Genomic DNA, 19,066 nt, shown 5'->3' on the forward strand with positions numbered 1-19,066 from the left:
CTGAGGCTCATGTCTGAATCTCAGTTAGAAACAGTTTTCAAGAACTCTATGCTTGCTGGCTAGGTGTCCCCTCCTGTCAACCCCAGAGACCATATCAGGGCCTGGCACTAGCAAAAAGGCCCCATTCCCACCAAGCCATTGTTTGTTGGTCAGCAGGGAGTAACAAGGCCACAGGGCACGCAGGCTGAGTGGTACCTTCAGGGCCCATTTAACCACTGATTGGTAGCTTTAGACCTCTGGCCCTGCCAACTGCCTCCAAAGCCTTTGTCTGGAAAGGACACTTGTGTGAACATATGTGAATGAACCCAGTTTGTGTCTGACTGTAAAGTGCCAGAGAAATGTCAGCCATTGTCAGTATCCTCGTCCAAGGGCTGCCTCGGCCTGCCCAGATGGAGCAGAACTAAGCCTACTTCTATTCAGGTTTAAAGGGGCCAGCGAGAGGGTGAAGTGGGTAAAAAACACTTACTCTGAGTTCAGTTTCTGGAACCTACATGGTGGAAGGAGAAAGTCAACCCCCAGAAGTTGTCCTCCGACCTACCTACACACACACACACACAGAGAGAGAGAGAGAGAGAGAGAGAGAGAGAGAGAGAGAGAGAGAATATGCAATTGCCACAATTGCTCCTGGGGTTAGGAGGTACAAAATGGCCTATCTCTATAGGGGTGCAAGAGAAGCTGGGATCACACCCCCTCCCCAGGAAACCCTCCATGTAGCCTGCCCTGGAGAGGGAGCATAGCTCTGGATCCACACGGACGACCAGGAATGCCTTTCTGTGTCCTCTTCTCTGAGCACCAAAGCATCCTGGGATAAAGGGTTCCTGCAGGGTGAAGGGAGGGAGGAAGACAGAGCTGTGGAGAGTCGGAGCATCTGTCCCCAGGGTTCACGCCAGCTCAGCAGCCAGCCACGGCCCTCAGTGTCTCCGTGTTCTTGTCGGTGTCCGTGTAAACACACCCCCTGTCCTCCCAAGCTTGATCCCCCGTTGTGTTGATGGCACTCGTGTCTGTCCACAGTCACGCTTACTCACCTCTGCCCTCCCCATTGTCTCCTTTTTCTCCCTCCCACTCCCTTTCTTCCCTTCCTTTTGGTCAAATCGTGCCCTTCGTCCAGGGAGCTTCAGGTTTGGACGGCAGGCCTGGGCCACCGGTGAGTGTCATTTCTCCGTCACCCTTCCCCTCTCCGTCCCTGTCCGGCCTATGGATCCCTCTTGTCTTTCGTGCTGTGGCCGTGTTCGCTCCCCACCCCACCCCTGCTGCAATGGCGCTCCTGCTTTGTCCCACCATAGACACCAGGAAGTCCCCTCCACACCGACATCAGAAAGGCTCTTTCAGATCCCTTGGCCACAATGCGCACTCCAGGACACCAGACACGCGGAGCGTGGGACAGCAGAAGTCACTCAAGCGGCAGTGACCCTGATGTCTGGTTCAGCCTGAGAACCCCACCCTGGGGCTTGAGCTGTGTCCCCAGCAAACACAAGTGTCTGTGTGTGACCTTCACGCTGTGTCGTTGTCAGACTGTGAAATCTGTCCATCTTCTGTCTGCCCCTGAGGGCCTCTCAGTCACACGTAGTCACCCTGCCTACGTAGAAGTGTCAGGATGGGAGTGGCATGTAGGAGCTCAGAGGCCAGTCTAGCTCAGTGTCCTGTGGGTGCGTTTTAACCACGCCTTTTACTGTTGGTTGTACCCAAGCCACCCTGTAAGCACAACAAGGGGTCTCTAATAGAGCAAGTGAACCCCCCCCATTGCCTCTTTCCTCCTGATTCCAGAAGCGAGCTGTCATTGTCTCCTCTGCAGACACACAGTCTCGAAGGGCCACAGGAAAGGGCCCTCTGCTTTACCTGCACAGAACGCCCTGTGGACTTGCCAGCATTGGTTCCTAGCTTGGAAGCCATACCAGGCCCGTGTGCCCAGCCAGTGGTAGCCAGCCAGCTATGCCTGGATAGCCAGCGAAGGTCCCTCTTAGCCTTCCAAGGTCCATCACCCTAGAGTCAAGACTTAGAGTTAGCTGATTGGAGTGCCATGTGGGAGAGAAGAAAACCAGCTGGGTCCTGTTGTGCAAGACACTCAGGCAGGGTTGTGGGGCAGAGCCTAGAGCTTTCAGGGGTAGGAGGTTGCCCAGGCAACCCATCAGAGCCTCCTCCTACTGAAAGCCAACTCTGTCTCCTTATATGAAAGAGCCATGGAGTGTCCTGTCTTGCTGATAGTTGGGGGTCAGGTCCAGCTTTTGCATATTTATCCCGGGAGGCCTTGGAACAGACTCCCTAATTGACCTAGATTTCCAGAGGGGAAATTGAAGCCTGGGTCAGTCTGGGGAGCCCTTCCAATACCGTGGAGTCTGTGGGACACGGAGGCAGAGAACCTGCCTCCGGTTCTGCTCTGGGGGAAGCCACTGCTGTCATCCACACTCCACTGTCTTTCTCCACACGGCACGGAGGACACCAAGAACTTCTCCTGGCTCTACGGTTCCGTATGCAGCCAATCTGCCTTCTCCCATACGCCCCTGCCTTCCCCAGCTACACTCAGAATACCAGACAGCATCCTTCTAGGGCAGCCCCCTGAACCACAGTCTGGTCTGAGTAGGACACAGATCCTGAGGCCAGTAAACAGGAGGCTGTGGAATAGAAACTTGGTCTAGTTGGGATGCGGGTGAGAACCTGGGAGAAATGGTTGTCGATTCCATAGCTAGCCCAGCTCTTGTCTCCAAGCAACCCCCAGCCTACTGAAGTGCCCCCTAGCTCCCTGGGACCCCAAGTTAAGAGAGAACCTGTCCCTGAAGTCCAATGTGGTTCTGACATTGGAGGGTACTAACCCATGACTGTTTGCCTGTTCCTCAGGCCTGGCGATCTGTGGGTCTGCAGTGGGGTGGGGGAGGGGTGCTGGATGCCCTCTCACGCCTGCCTCTAAGTGTGTCTCGGCATTGGTCTCTGTGGCATGAAGACCCTCCTGCTGCATGTGGAGCTGTGACAGCAAGGGGGGCGCTGGCCCCAAGTCCCCACTCCTGGGGTGGGGTCACCTCCCTCCCCAAACTGTCCTGCTGTCTTCATCCTTGGCAAGCTTGGCTGTGATGTGAGAGGCTTTCATCCCATGAATCTGGCTCTGAGGAGGGGGGCGGAACACTCCGCCAAGGCCCTTAAATCCAAAATGGATCGTGGCCCGGTCCAGTGGCCTCCTTGAACAAGTCTGGCTTTGCCAATCCTGAAAACGGGGACTCAGGCTTTGCACATCTTCAGAGATCCTGGGAGGGATCCTCAGGGCTCTCCAGCAACTGGCCCCTTACCACTGTTTTCTTTCGCCTCCCCAGGGTACTCCAGGACCAATTGGGGTTCCAGGCCCAGCTGGACCAAAGGGCGAGAGGGTGAGTGAACTGCGATCTTGGGGAACCAGGAAGCAGGGTTGTGCCCGGCTTGTTCATCTCCTGCACGTGGGACCCATCCCCCGGGGTCTCAGCCCTCACCCCTGCTCCCGCCCATCACTCCTGGTTATCCCTGTAGCAGCCTGTATGGCTGTGAGGAGACAGGTGAGATGGAAAAGCTCTCTCTCCTCTGGTACCTTGGCACCTGTCACAGTGCAGTCTCCCAAGGATGCAGGTTCTGTTAGGCTCATTTAGAGAAACAGGATAGGAAAGAAGGCCTTGTGAGATTTAAAAAGCCCCCAGATGACATCAGTAAGTCCGAAAGCCGGGACATTGGGCAGGGTTCCCACTGTTAGTGTTGAGTGGCCGTGGCCAAGCCGCATGATTTCTGAAGTCCGACCCATTCCTCACAGAATGGGTGGGTAAGAGGATGAGGGTGACCAAAATCAGCTCCGTTCCGGGGTGGGGAGCAGGACTGTACTCCCCCAGCCATTCAGGTTCCCACACACCCGGGACCTGTCATCCCTAGTGGGCAGACTCCACGCTGTTCCACCCCTACGGAGCATCTGCAGTTGTCCTACCCACACCTTTCTCCCTCCGCCCTTTGCCTTCCCAGGAGAGGCTTGTGGTGGGGAAGTGGGTGGCTTCTACATAGACCGTGAGCCTCTCTGAGATCATTGGTCCCCTGGGGAGACTGGACTAGCCACACCATGATGATGGCACAGACTTCAGAGAAGGAATCAAAGCTCCTCTCTTGCTCCACCGCCTGCTCTCCTTCCCCCACTGTCTCGTCCTTCCAGGAAGCAGGCTGTACTGGAGAGACAGTGGAAGGGTTCTCAGGGCACACTCTGCCTCACACACGCGTCAGTTCCCTGGGGCTCTGGCAAGGGTCCAGAGAGATTTCCCATAGGGACTTAGAAAACGGTCATGGGAAGGAAGCCACCACACCGTGCACAATGGCATCTTTCTCTCTTTCAGGGCAGCAAAGGAGACCCAGGGATGACAGGACCAACGGGAGCAGCGGGGCTTCCTGTGAGTCTCCAGGGACGAGAGGTTTCCTTCTGTCCATCTGTCCCCACAACTAAAAGCAAGATCAAAACACACAGCCCAGAGCCTGGAGCTCATACCCAGGGTTGAAAGACAATCTGCCTAGAGTTAAACTGAGGAGGAGCTAGAAGTCCCTGTGGGGCACAGCAGGGGACAGGTGCTCATCACAGCACGTCTGGAACCTACCACTTCAGCCCCTGTGCTGTCCAGTAGGGTCCCCGAGGTGCCACCGCTTCTGCTGTCTAGGATCCAGATCCCCCACCATACAGAAAGGGGGTGCTGGCCTCGAGGACTGAACTTGGCTCCCATCTGCAATGCATTTGCCTGGAGCTTGGCTGCAAACGCCAAGTGGCTGTCTCTCACGAGCCTGGATTTTGTTTCCCCGTCCACCCGAGGTTCATGTGCATCTGACTAAACAAGCGTGTCTGCGCTGGTGGATGCTTAACGCTCATCCCCCAAGGGTGCTCTGCCCTCTAAAGAGGGTCTCGGCAGCCATGGAGAGCGAGGGCCTGGCGGGAGAGCCGTGGAAACATTCAGCTCAGAGTACCACGTCCCCACCCCTGACTGCAACATGAAACCGTTCTTCACCCCATGAATTCTTCTTCACCCCAGAAGAACACGACTGTCAGCAGGGACGTGGGCGACAGGGCACGGAAACCAAGAACCTTGTCCATGGATTTGCTCCTAAATCCATGTGCTTCTAAGTCAAGTTGTTGGATGGCCTTTGTTTCTCTGTTCTCCTTCTGTAAAATGGGGGTAATGGAGCCCACCTCCACTGAACTGGGCATCCGTCTGTTTCTGAGCCTGAGGGAAGGACCTTATGGCCATTTCGTGTTTTCTCATTAACATGTCTTCGTTTCTCTGATTTAATGCAGGGTTTACACGGACCACCCGGGGACAAAGGAAACCGGGTAAGTCTGAGCCCTCGCACTCAGGGTCTGGTTACTAATGTCTTCATGATGGGATGGAATGATCAAGTGGAGACTCCTGACCTAACAGAACAAATAATCTTTCCTTCTAAATCATCCCAAATTGAAAGGCTTTCCAGTGAGGGGCTCCCTGCCATACATGCGGGGAGCCTGGGGCCTAGTACTGCGGTTGAAGCCAGGATTTCTCCTCCATTCCAGAGAAGGCTAAATGAATCCCACAGCAACCGTCAGATTAGCGTGGCCATCCAGTAACAGGAGCCTCGCATCCAGTCCTCTCGGCATTGCCCTGATAACTGGACCCTTAGTGATATTTTTAGACCCCCTTGTCACCTCATCTTTGCCTCCTAAAATTTAGTTTTGTCAAGCATTCCAGTCCACTGGTGACCAAGAAAATAAATTCCAGCTTCAAGAGCAGACAGCCAAGTCAAAAAAAAAAAAAAAAGAAAAAAGGATCCCAGCTGCTATTTCTCTTGGAGACTTGGCAGGGAATGGAGCACCCTCCAGACCCTCCCTCCTCCCCTTGGCTCCTGCTGTCTTCAGCAGGACGTGTTAATTGTCCCCAGCACCATAAGCATATAATGGGCATGACCCTGGGCATTTGGGCACAGCAACAATAATCTATCTGAGAGATAGCCTCTCCATTGCCTCCTCCAGTGCCCGTTTGTGTGCAGTGCACGCCCCCTGAGGACCAAGAGCATGTTGTAGCAGGCAGTAAAGCTCATGGACCTTACATGGCAAGGAAGGGGGGTGAGCAGGCAAAGAACTGCTGTGGGGAACATGGAATTGTACTGCATTGAGTTCCCCCAGTGAGGCAGAGGCAGAGCGTATGAATCCAGAACCCGGCTGATCTTTGACCACTAATCATATCTTCAGGAATAGAGCATGTCAGAATCTGTCTATTTCTATCTGGCCCCGGTTAAATTCATTCTCCTCGATTTAAGAAGTATTTATTGGGCACTTCTAAACGCCTAAAGTCTCCTCACCGGCAGGCACGCTAAAGCAATTCAACTTGTTCCCCAAACCTATGTACAAGAAGCCGGGCGGTGGTGGCGCACGCCTTTAATCCCAGCACTCGGGAGGCAGAGGCAGGCGGATCTCTGTGAGTTCGAGACCAGCCTGGTCTACAAGAGCTAGTTCCAGGACAGGCTCCAAAACCACAGAGAAACCCTGTCTCGAAAGAAAAAAAAAAACCTATGTACAAGAGAGAGGAGGCAGAGGCACCCCTACCAGACTGCCTATGGCAAGAGCACATGACAACCCACGGCAACAAACTGACCCACCTTCAGCTGTGGAGCTGGTCCCTGAGTCTTCGGAAAACCTGATCATTCCATTTCTTCACTGGCACACAAGCCTACCTGACTCATTTCTAATGTGTTCTGCTTTTCTTCATTACACTCAATTAACATTTTTCAAGCCTACTTCTTAAGACCTTTTCCGTTGGCTGGAGGCACTGAGTCACTTGAAGTAAAGGTAATCCTGTTGTAGTGGAGAGTCAGGGCCAGGGAGGTACCCTTGTCATAGGTGAGGGAGGGTGAGAAAATGGACCAGTCTGGTGTCTCAGATGCTAAACCATTATCTGTGGAAGTCCCAGAAATTGTGGGGGAAATCTTTCCCCTCCATTTCTCCTTCCTGCTCTTCGGTAGCTTTCCCCAGCCTGTTTATAAATTAGAATACGTCTCTCCATTGGAGTCATAGTTGGGCTGAAGGTGTAGCTCAGCTGGTAGAACTGCTGAAACCCAGGGTTCCAGTTTAACTCTGCGTAAAGCTCAGCAGATGGCACACACCTGTAACCTCAGCTCTCAGGAGGCATAAGGCGCGAGAATCAGCAAGTCAGGGCTTTTCTGGTTATACAGCCTCTGAGGCTCACCTGGACCCTTACCTCAGAAATCCAAGAAAAAGAAAGCCATGTTCAAGCTTTGCTGGAGAGATGGCTCAGAGATTAAGAGCACTGGCTACTCTTCCAGAGGTCCTGAGTTCAATTCCTAGCAACCACATGGTGGCTCACAACCATCTATATGAGGTCTGGTGCCCTCTTCTGACCTGCAGGCATACGTGCAGGCAGAACACTGTATATAATAAATAAATATAGGAAGAAAGACAGACATGTCAGAAAGCAATGTGTCACATCACGAAGGTGAATTGTTCCAAACAGCAGGTTTCAAATCAAGGAATAACTCATTTTTCTCATCCAGGATAGTTAACTCTCAGGATGCTAAATGTGCTATTTTTATTTTTTTTAAAAAAAAAGACACTCTGAAGCTCTCCACTTCATTCAGGCCTCTAGGCCACCAGCCCTGATGGAGCCACCAGCCCTAAAGGCGCCCTGAGGGAGATACAGGATATGGACTCTTTGACCCAGGTGACATGTCAGGAGCTAAGGCAAGGTTCTGGTTCAAAGAGTCATTGCTGCTGCCCGGGAAGGTGACTCTGGGAAATAACCAGTGTTAGCCTGAGGTTTGGAGAGGAGCTCCCACAGGCAGCCCTTAGAACGTACCCTCATCAAACTGGTGTTCCTCGTTCCTGGAGAAGCACTGGGTATCTGTTCCACCTTACCTAAGTGAAGATGCTACCTTAAAATCTCACAATTGGGCTAGTAACATGGCCCCACAGGCAAAGGTGCGGGCCACCAAGCCCAACAACCTGAGTTCAATTCCAGTGTGATGGAAGGAAAAAGCTGACGCACACAAACTCTACACACGTACACACGCACAAACGTGCACGCATGCTCTCTCCCTTCCTCCCTTCCTCCCCCCCTTCTCTCTCTCTCTCTCTCTCTCACACACACACACACACACACACACACACACAGTTGCTTGTCTTGCCCGGAAATGGCCCCACTCTTCTTTCCCACTCATGGAATGAGGTAGGTCCTTGCGATGACAAAATCCAAAACCAGAAGCTTATTAAGGACACACAAGACCACTGAAAGAGTGCTTGCTCTTGTCTCTGCAGGAACCCTTCTCCCATCCCCTCCGTCTCTAAGTGACTGAGTGAATTTGGCCCAGGAACCATATTTACAACAGAAACATGATCAAAGCCAGGCATAGAGCCCCAGGCTTGTAATCCCAGAGTTTGGGGGGTAGAGGTAGAAGGACCCCGAGTTCACACATTCATCCTCAGCTACACATCAAGTGTGGGGCTAGGCTTGGCTAGAGAACACTCGGTGGAAACAACAGAAAAGGGTCAGAGGGTAAGGGTGTCATGACTCCGGCGATGTAATTATCAGGACATTGGCTGATTGGTTGTTGCCATAGAGCCGCCTGCAAGCTGGCCAGCGGAAAAGGTCCAAGCATGCTGAGACTTAACCACACTCTGCCGTGTAAGCCTGGGGATGGGGGAGTGTTGAAGGGGGTGTTATGCGCATGCCTCCCTTCCTGAGTCCTTCTGCTCCCTCCCTTCCCTTCTCCTCCCATCTTTCTGGCCTGGGCTAGCCTTCTCCTCCTCCTTCTTTTCCCACAATATGTGCATCCACTAAGCCCCCGACTCTCATCCTTCCCCCGCCCCCTGGCTTGTGTCAGTTTTCCACATTCATCAGGAGAGCTTAAAGGATCTCTGTGGTCACCGTCTGCTCCTCCCTTCTCACCAACTGGATCTGGGGGTGGGGCACTTCTTGTATATCCCATTCTCGGGTGGGTGGTAGGGGACATGTAGGGAAAGCAGTAGCAGCTCCAGAATCTTCCAGAACACCTGATGTGGGGTGATGCCCCATAGTGTGGATGGCTCACACTGTGACCTGGAGGCAAATCTTCTAACACCTGGAACCAATCCTTCAGCTGCCCTGCCCATCTCCTTTATTGAGAAACTGTACTCATGACTCAGAGAACAAGGGCCACGCTCCTTAGGGCCACTTCACAGGGTCTTACCGTCCAAACAGCTGGGGACTCAGCTTGGCCACCCTCCTGCCAGGACCTTCTCATTGGTGGGCGTGCCTTTGCCCCAAGGGATTTCACTACACATACACACATGTCCTCCTCAACACCCATCATTCCGAAAAGTCATTCAGAGTCCTGCGTGGACAAATTACAGATGACCTCTGAAACCAAAAATATCGGGGTCCTGTTGAAAGGTCTGGGAGAACATCAGAACTATGGTTAACCTCTACTGCCTAAGAAACTTAACACACATTAGCCCACAACTGGAGGAATGCTGAAGACACAAGACCCTCTCCAGGAGCCCTTGTTCCCACACTAGGCAGTAGGAGACTGTCATCACCGTGGGTGACAAGAGCCACCCTCCCTTCCTGAGTGATGCAGCATCCCACCAGTGAGCATTTCGTGTGTACAGGTCACAGCAATTTTGGAAGTGAGTGTAATGTACCCATTTTACAGATAAAAAAACTGAAATTCAGAGGCATTAAAGTTAGTAGGTGGCCGTGCCTTTGGCCTTGCCATGATGGAGCAGCAATATCCAAGTCTCTGGGCATGAGATAACCCACCTTCCACAGAGGAGAGTGTCCCAGGATACTCCCTTGGAACATGTGTGGTCCATTTTAAAGGACCAAGACACATGAAAATTTAACTGCAAATTCATTTCCAGGTGACTTTTAGGAGGATTGTCCCAGAGCCTTGTTTTTGTTTTGTTTTGTTTTTCGAGACAGGGTTTCTCTGTAGCTTTGGAGCCTGTCCTGGAACTAGCTCTTGTAGACCAGGCTGGCCCTCAGACTCACAGAGATCTGCCTGCCTCTGCCTCTCAAGTGGTGGGATTAAAGCGTGCTGCCACCACCCACAGAGCCCTTCTTTAGATGAACCCCAAGACATGAAAACAGGATTCGGTTAGGAGGAGGATGGCTGACGCTCTCCAGAAAGAAATGAAACCCTGAGCTAGCTGCAATGAAGTGTGCCACGATGCACTCGTGGAGGTCAGAGGACAGCCCACGGGAGTCCCTTCTCTCCTACCGTGTGGGGAGTGAACTCAGTCTCAGTCTAGGTGGCAAGCACCTTTATCTGCTGGGCCATCACAATAGCCCGACGTTACAAGTTCAAGTACTGATGATGTAAGAGAATAAGCCAGAGAGACACATCACAAGGGAGAGCAACCCGAGAGCACACACACACACACACACACCTATTTAAAAAGAAAATAAATCCTAACTGGGGCAAGAGGTTGTCAGCCCAAAGCCCTTCAAAATTAAACCGTTAAAGAGATAGAATGTACCCCCTGCCTCCCCATCCTTTCCTGGGCTTCAGATCAGCAAAATTGGGCACTTCTGTCTTTAGTGGGCTCTTCCTTCCACTTCAGCTCGGAGATGCCCCTGCTGCCCCTCTCTGTCCTCCCCCTACCTGAGTTGGGAGGTGGGTGTGTCCCACGATCCTACCACGGTGCTAACCTAATTAAGAGAAGCTACTTTCCCCCTGTCCTTTCATACACCGTTTCCTCTCTAACACATGAATGATACTAAAGTTTTGATGATGTGCTACTGTTGTTTTTTCTCCCCTCACCTTGGACTAAACCATTGCTTACAGGGGGAGAGGGGGAAGAAAGGCTCTAGAGGGCCTAAAGGGGATAAAGGGGACCAAGGAGCGCCTGGACTAGACGCCCCCTGCCCGCTGGTATGTTTTCGTTCCTCCTTTGCATGGTTTTGAGTTTTTTTTCCACAGGGTTTCGGGTTGGGAACAAAGGCACGGAGGACGAGCGGAGCTCCACAGATGCCACCAAGCTTGTCTGTGCCTTGGCAGTCCTGCCTGCAGAGGGGGGCCTCGGAGCCACAGCTGCGAGCCATTCTGCTAAATCCCTTGCCTTTGAGTCCCTCTCCTTTGAAGGTTGAGAACAATGGATTGGGTGGAAGGAGGAGACCAGAAGGGTTTGGGGAGAAGGTCTCAGGCTCTGGCCTCAGTGTGCTTTGTAAACCCACACAAGATTTGTGTCCTTTGTGTCATGGCCGCCTCTGTGGTCTGCAGCTCTGGCTCTCTGAGACCTCGCTCGGTCAGGATGCAAGACCCCAGAGTCAGTCTCCTGAGGGCCACTGAGAGTCCCTGCTGAACAGAACAGGGCCAGATAAAGGGCTTTCCGTGCACTGCCCAGCAGCCCAGATGAGACTTGGAAAGCTGCAGACCAAAATGGGTAGACAGCCCCAAGCGGCCTTCCCAACAAGCCAGTAAATAATTGGCGCATTGGCCTGGCTTCTAAAGTGAACCTTCAAAGCTCTGGAAGGTTCTGAAAGCCACGCTACACTCTGTGACTTTGTCAGGTCGGGGTCTCAGTGCAGAAGAGACTGGCTTTGTTCCATGGCTGCACTTCCCCTTATTTGTAAAGTGTCTGCATGTATCAGGTTCTGCTTCCTGGCCAGGCTAGGACTGGGCCTTTCCACTCTCCAGCTGGAGATGTCTGACTTCGACTTCAGTAATCGTCGTGATTGGTTTTATGAACAGGGCCACCGAGGTTTTAAAGGAGAGAAAGGGGAGCCGGGGCTACCAGGGCTGGACGGACTGGATGCCCCATGCCCACTGGTATGGCATTTCCCTCCCTTGCTTGCGTGGCCAATCTGGGCTACCCCACGTGTGTGGTGTGTACCCGCGTGCCTCCTGATCCTCTTGCTCCGCTCTTTCAGTTCCTGCTTCCTGTTTCTTCACTCTGTAGACACCAAGAGTCACGCTGCCTAGAGCTTTGGGTGCTCCCAACTGTGTTACCCTCTGCATGCAAAGCGGCCAGGTGTTTTCTAAGCTGCAACTGCTTCTGAAGCAACCACACACACACACATCAACCAGGCCCATGCAAAGCCAGTCTTGGCTGCATCTAACCTCATCTCAGTGCCTAACTGCATCTAGACCATTCTGGAAGCTAGGGCAGCACATTCGTTGGGCATGATTTTAACACAGATTGTTTCACCTCCTCGTGGTGCCCTTAGCCATGAATGCACAAGATGAGCAAACTAACCAAACACAGAGTGAGCTGCCAGTCACCTGGCCAACCACGCCCAGATGCGAACATACCTACCCCTCCCCCACAGTTTGACAAGGGACACGAGGCTTGCTTCTAGACAGAGACATTCTATATATAATTAAGGTGGAGGTAGGGGTCACCCTGTCCATTCTTCCAGGCCCAGGATCCTGGGTCGTGGCTTAGGTGACTGCATCAAAACTAGAGTGTGGTCCAGGATCGGGTGTCAGATGCTAAAGACCCAGCAGGTGTCCTTTGGTGTCTCTGTCCTGTGTCTTTAGGTATCTCACTAGGAAAAAAAAAAAAAGAGGTAGAAAGGTCTAGAATGTAGTTAGGAGGTGGTCAAGTACCCCTGAGCATGTCTGGAGCTGAAACTCAGGTGCTGGTTTTTCTCAGACCCAGTCTTGCTCCAGACGGTAACTTCCCCAGTATCTGCATGACCCTCTTAACTGTAAAAGAAACAGAAGACAACTCTTGACCCTGCAAACACTGGTCTAGGCTTCCATTTCCCCAGGAGATCCCGAAGCCCCTATGAACGCAGCATTTCCTGCCCCACATCCCCACCCGTCACCCCCAGGTCCTCTTTGAATGAAAAGCATGGATGGCCATAGCGTTCCTGCAAGAGCACCAGAGACGTTTTAGAACACAAAGGCAAAGCCAGCCTGCGCAGCTCAAGCACACAGAGTAGCAAGCAAACCTCTTGATAGGATTGGCTCTGCCCTCCATCCCTAGCATGCCGCATGCGTGGGTGCTTCCAAAGCGCTTCCATGAATTAAAAGAAGTCTTTCCTGGACCCCAATCACCTCCCCCCGCCCCACTCCCCGCTCCCGCCCCCATCTGAACACTCTTACTTCTCTTAGGCACCTTGGCCTTCCCACTCCCTGCCTGCTCTTCCTCTGTGCCACCGTCCATCCGGATGGAAATGCCACTGCGGTCCTCCAAGGCCCCTGCTCCCTCCCAGAGTTTGTGTGCAGTGTGCCGCACTGTGGCAGTGGGGTGACTTAGCATGCCAGGATGGACTGTGAAGGGGACGGAGGGGCACCAGGGAACTGAAATACACCACCTCCCACAAGTCCTCGTCCAAGCCGAGAGGAGAAACGAGGATAAATATTGGTTGACCATTCAAAATGGTGTCTTTTGCAATAACATCACATAATGTCATGTCCTTTGTCTTAAATTGGCAGAAGTGGGGTACAGGAGCTATTGACATGACTTTGGCACATGCTAGGTTTCTTTGGGATGGGGCAAAATTTGATGTATGTCGGGTGATTTGGGGGGTTCCATGCTGGGGTGGGTGGAGGAGACCCCAGAGACTGCAATTCTAGGATGAGGCTGCCTTTCGTTAGACCTAGACTGAGACCCAGAGCTCTGCTCTTGGGTCCACCTGGCCCTCCCCTCAACCTGACCTCTGGAAGATTCCAGGACTGCCTCAGGGTGTGCCAGAGGCCAGAATGTCAGGCCCAAGAAGCCTTGTGAATGTTCCGTGGCACAGGCGTGGTATCCTGAGGCTGCTGCCTTGCTCAGCCAATACATAGTTGCTTCCCACCCGAATGTCCCGTTCCCCTCCAGATTTGAGTATCTGATGCAGGGTCAGAAAGACCTCCCAAGAGCCTGATGCAATCCCCCTGAGGCTGCCTGTCACTTGCCACCCTGTCCCCACCTAGTGACCATTATCTGGGACTGTTTGGGTGACACCTCCCATTGCTTAGGAAGAGAAACAGGCTCAGGCAGGCTCAGGCAGGCTCAGGCAGGCTGGGGACCACAGCACAAGGCTCACCATTCCCTTGGGAGGTTTGCAGAGGAAGACCAGGAGGCCCAATTGCCCAGTAACCTGAGCTCTTAGCACTCCACCGAGTCAGAACGAAAATGGTCCTCTGTGCTATTCATGGACACCTGTGGACATCTGTGCAAGCTAAGCCCACGGGTCACAGCAGTCCCGCTTAGCCTCACGGCAGCTACATTCACCATTAGCCAAAGGGAAAAACAGTGGCATCTAAATGCTTCCCACCCCTTCTAAGGGGACCCAGAGCAAGAAAGGAAGCAGCCAACAGTGGGCAGGTTGCATCTCAGTGAGACTATGAAAATGTCTGTGTCGTTGTCACCTATCTACACAGCTGTCTCAAGAGTCTAAGCACTCTCTGCCTCCTCACAGGGAGAAGATGGCTTACCAGTCCAAGGCTGCTGGAACAAGGTAAGATTCCCAGAGGCCCTTGCAGCTCAGGGTCAAAGGTGCAGCCCGTTCCCAACAGTGCCGTAAAGTTTCCATCCTGCTTTTCTGTAGATGAGACAGCAAGATGTGGGTCAAAAATGGTGCCACTTTATTGGTGGTTGGCAGGGGAGAGGGGCACGCATTAAATATCCACTCGCTACACACACCCGGAGAACACTTTGAGATGTTTTAAGGGACCAGATGTGTAGATCAGTTGAGAAGCATGTTTGCTTAGCATGCACAAAGCCCTGAGTCTGATCCTGAGCAGTGCATAAACCCTGCATGGTGGTGCATGTATGTGATTTCAGTACCCACTCACTTAGGAGGTGCAGGCATCCCAAATACCAAGATATCACCAGGTTCACAATGCCATTGTCACTTGCCATCACTGAAGCAGTCAGCCAAACGTCACAAGGCCAGCCCTCTCAGCCACAACTCCCAAGTCACAGGACTCCCCAGCCTAAAGACAGAAGCCTGCCTTTGTCCTCAGCATGGTCCGCAGCAGGTGGCCAGCTGTCTCCCTGCACCTCACTGCCCACTCAGCATCCTCTCAGCCCCTCCCACCATCATCCAAGGAGACCAGTATGTCCTCATTGTAGAATTCATGGCCCCACACTCACAAGAGTTTAGGCTTAGTTGGTCCGGCCTGTAACTCAGAATTGTACGAGATCACTCAGCACCCGTGTACCCCCAACACTCAAAATCTCGTTGATGCACAGGACTAGAAAAAGTAGGGAGACAAACAAGGTCTTGCCTGAGCACCTGGGTACCTAAAGCACTCACAAGCCATAGAAAGAAAAAGTTCAGCATTGAGGGGTCGGTGTCTTTCCCCACACAAACACACACATCTGCACTTCAGCCTCACCCAGATGTTTCAGACAGCTGACTTTAAATAAGACCTTCCTCGGTTCCCAAAGATTCTTCCTCAAGGTTGTTGCTGGTGGGCAGCACATGGAACATGTTGAACTTAGCAGGGGAACCACAGCTGCTGTCCAGAGCTACAGCATGTTCGAGAAGCAACTAAAGAACCCTGGGTCTGCTGGTTCACACCACCAATGCTGTCAGGGCAGATGTAGTGCCTAGCGTGGTTTCTAAGACCGCATAAAGAGACTGCCCTCTAGTGGCCACAGCCAGGAGTGATTTCCAGGTGAAAGTTGAGTTTCCCTTGGGGTGGGGAACTGTCTTAAAGTCCAGATGAGTGTCTTCCCTCTAGCAGGGTTAATGCTCCTCACTTCCCTGTCCCAGACTCTGACGCAATCAAAGACAAACCCACCCCCTTTCCTCCAGGGGAGTCAGCATTCAGGCCCTGAAACTAACTCGCTGTCATTCTGGTTTTGTTTTGCAGTGACGCCTCTAACCTCGGATTGGCCTGTGTGTGTTTGTACATAGGATATTTATTTTTATACAGTTTTCACTTTTTGAAAATGCCCAAAGTATGATGCATCTTACAGATCATTGAAAAAGAAAGAGGAAAGCCTGCATATTTTGTACAGAAAGCAACCCTTCCCCTTTTGTTTACAAGACGTTTTTGTATAAATCTGTTTCTAATACACTTCCTGTCTGTGAGTCTGCTCCTAATGTTGCATGATATTTGTGCACACTTATTAAATATCACAGCTTAATAAGTTATTGTGTTCCAGCACCAAAGGGGGCCGCCAGCACAGAGGTGCTGCAAGCTTACGTGTGAATTCACAGAAATGTGGAGATACATGGCGTTTGCCAGACTAGATGCGTCTGACAGTATTTTACACTTTAACGGACTTCCATTATTAAAAAAAATGAAATGTGGCAATTTATGATCCTGATTAACCGCTAAATTAAATCCATTCTGTCTTGTGCAAGCAGGAAGTCTCAGAGGCACGAGCCCTCAGAAGTGTGGAGCAATATTGGGAAATGTTAGCTTCAACAAAAGGAGGGTGGGGGACTCCTTTTAGGAGATGTTCCTTATGTCAAATCCTAGATTCATCATCACTTGAACATTGAGGGTTCAGCAATACTGAGAAACCCCCCCCCCCCCCCCCCCCCGGCTGCAAAGGGGACTTACGTTTTGCTTCAGGGTTTAGGTAGGGCTTTTGTTTGTTTCAGTTTCTCTTTTTTGTTGTTTTGTTGTTGTTGTTTGTGTTGTTGTTTGTTTTGTTTTTTGAGACAGGGTTTCTCTGTAGCTTTGGAGCCCGTCCTGGAACTAGCTATTGTAGACCAGACTAGCCTTGAACTCAAAGAGATCCACCTGCCTCTGCCTTCCAAGTGCTAGGATTAAAGGCGTGCACCACCGCTGCCCAGCTGTTTCAGTTTCTTTACCCTATTTATATTTTCTGTTGCCGTGATAAAATATCATCACCAAAGACAACCTAGTACAGCAAAAGGTTGGTTTTGGCTTACAGGCCCAGAGGGGTAGAGTCCTTCATGTTAGGGTAGGCAGGACAACAGGAGGCAGCAAGCTGGCTGTTCACATCTCACCCACACACAGGAAATGGAAAAAGGGAACAGGAAGTGGGGCCAGGCTCTAAAACCCCAAAGCCTGCCCACAAGGAGGGACTTTCTACCCCCAAAACGCTCCATCAGCCTCTCCAAACAGTACCACCCAGTGGACTCCAAGGGTTCTAGACTGTGGCAGCCATTCCCATTCAAACTTCTATGCCCCCTTCTGAGTTACTATCACTAGTAACGGCTACTGCAGAGCACACTTGACCTTACAGAAACCTGCAGATCCAAGCACAGCTGGCTGCAGGAGGGGGCTTTGCCGCCTGTGCCAATCTACTCCGGCAAAAAAGAACCACACATACACCCCACACCACACCAGCCAGATCTCAACCACACGTTAGTGTGTTCTTTTGTAGGAAGTAGACTTGTGTGGGGCTGGAGAGACGGCTCAGTGACTTAGAGCGTTCTCTGTGCTCGCAGAGGACCATGGTTTCAGTCCCAGCGCCCTCATGGTACACAAACATCTGTAACCCCAGTTCCAAGGCATTGGATGTCCTCCTCTGACCTCCGTGGACACCAGGCATGCATATGGTCCACATACATACACGCAAGCAAAACATGAGCACACATCACTTAAGAGTGTTTTTTAAACTCTTTAAAGAAATGGAGCCTTGTGCTGGAAAGGTGGATCAGTTAGTAGCATGCCTGCACACAAGTCTGAGGACCTGAGTTCAGTCCTCTGAACCCCTGGGAAAAGGTTAAATGTGGAGGTACATCCTTGGAATCACCGTGCTCCGAAGGTAGATCCCTTGGCCTTGTTAGCCAGCCAACTAGTTTAGCCCAATCAGAAAACCCCAGATTGGTGGGAAAAAAACAAGGTGGGTTCTGAGGATCAGTGCCTGAGGTTGTCTTCTGGTGCACATATGTGTAAACACACATACATATACATGTGTATACATATACATGTACGCATATATGCATTATACAGATATACATATACATGTGTATATACATGCATATACACCACACGTGCATACACAGATTACACACATATATACACATACACGTGTATACACATACATATACATGCATATGCATATATGCATACACACATACACACCCATATACACACACACAAGAAATAGAGTTGTCAAGAGGCTGAAGCAGAAGGATTGTAAATTTGGGGCCAGCTTGGGCTGCAGAGTAAAACCGTTTCAAAAAAAAAAAGGAGAGGGAGAAAGTTATATAGTTATATTGTTTTCCTGTCATAGTGCCTGCTTGGTAAAGGTCTCAGGAAACCTCTTCCTTAACTTTTTCCACTTTCGTATCTTAGTGTAGTACGTGTTTGCGTGTGCATGTTTGCTTGTGTGTGGGAACCTGTGCACGTAAGTGTGTGGGCATGTGGAGGCTCTAGGCTGATGTCAGGTCAACCTCGATTCCTCTTCCCTCTCATTCAAAAGGCAAGGTGTCTCAGTCAAACCCAGGTCTTGCCAAGATGGCTAGTTTCAACACTAGGTTGCTCTGCGGAATCTCATGCCCCTGCCTTCTGAGTCTGGGAGCGTTTATGTGAGATCCGTTTATTCAGGGGATCTGAATTCAGGTCCTCATCCCTGCTCAGCAAGTGCTCTAACCACTAAGCCATCTCCCTAAGCGTAGGAAGCCTCTGTTGATGAAGAGGTCAGTATTACTAGGGTGTAGCCATGTAGCCTGCTGGTCTATTGTTAGATGTTTAGAGTGTCCTTGGGGCTTCTAATGGAACCTCAGACCAACACAGGATTCTGGGAATTTCCCTCCCTTTCCAGACCTATTTTCATTTTACATTCCCTCTATACAGACACTGCTGACCATCCCAGTCCCCCCAACATACACACTCTCCGTCCTTCACATTTCTAAGAACCTGCCAGGTGTGAGGGTGAACTCACACTAATTAGCTGTTATGTTAACGGAACCGTGCTGTCCAGACTCGGGTTCTGTACAGGCATCAACCCAGGGCAACATCCAGTAGGCTATTGTGGAAATCGGGCAGCTCCTCCTGGACACCTGCTTCCCCGTCTGAAACTGAAGCTGCTGTCTAGAGTGAATCCCAGCGGACACAGATGGTATTTGTCTGTCCTCTCCTTGTGGGGAAGAAGTGTGCGGCCGCCCAGGCCAGGTCCAAACCTCCAGCTGGTCTGGTGACCCCACCCCAGCATCTCCATCCTGCCCAATGACAAGGGCTTCAAACACTTTAATTT

General features: G+C 51.5%; 1 protein-coding gene across 1 annotated transcript in view; it reads left to right on the plus strand.

Annotated features, from left to right (window-relative positions):
* LOC142854492 (uncharacterized) overlaps window positions 1-16,318 on the plus strand; it is an 80,091-nt gene extending 63,773 nt beyond the window's left edge. Inside the window, exons 32-37 of the mRNA XM_075980150.1 lie at window positions 3,300-3,353; window positions 4,329-4,382; window positions 5,273-5,308; window positions 10,789-10,875; window positions 14,355-14,393; window positions 15,757-16,318. Coding sequence (XP_075836265.1) covers window positions 3,300-3,353; window positions 4,329-4,382; window positions 5,273-5,308; window positions 10,789-10,875; window positions 14,355-14,393; window positions 15,757-15,759 — 273 coding nt within the window. The 3' untranslated portion in view covers window positions 15,760-16,318. The remainder of the gene's footprint in view (window positions 1-3,299; window positions 3,354-4,328; window positions 4,383-5,272; window positions 5,309-10,788; window positions 10,876-14,354; window positions 14,394-15,756) is intronic.
* The last annotated feature ends 2,748 nt before the right edge of the window (window positions 16,319-19,066 follow it).

The sequence above is a fragment of the Microtus pennsylvanicus genome, chromosome 7 (assembly GCF_037038515.1).
Source record: "Microtus pennsylvanicus isolate mMicPen1 chromosome 7, mMicPen1.hap1, whole genome shotgun sequence".
Taxonomy (NCBI): Eukaryota; Metazoa; Chordata; class Mammalia; order Rodentia; family Cricetidae; genus Microtus; species Microtus pennsylvanicus.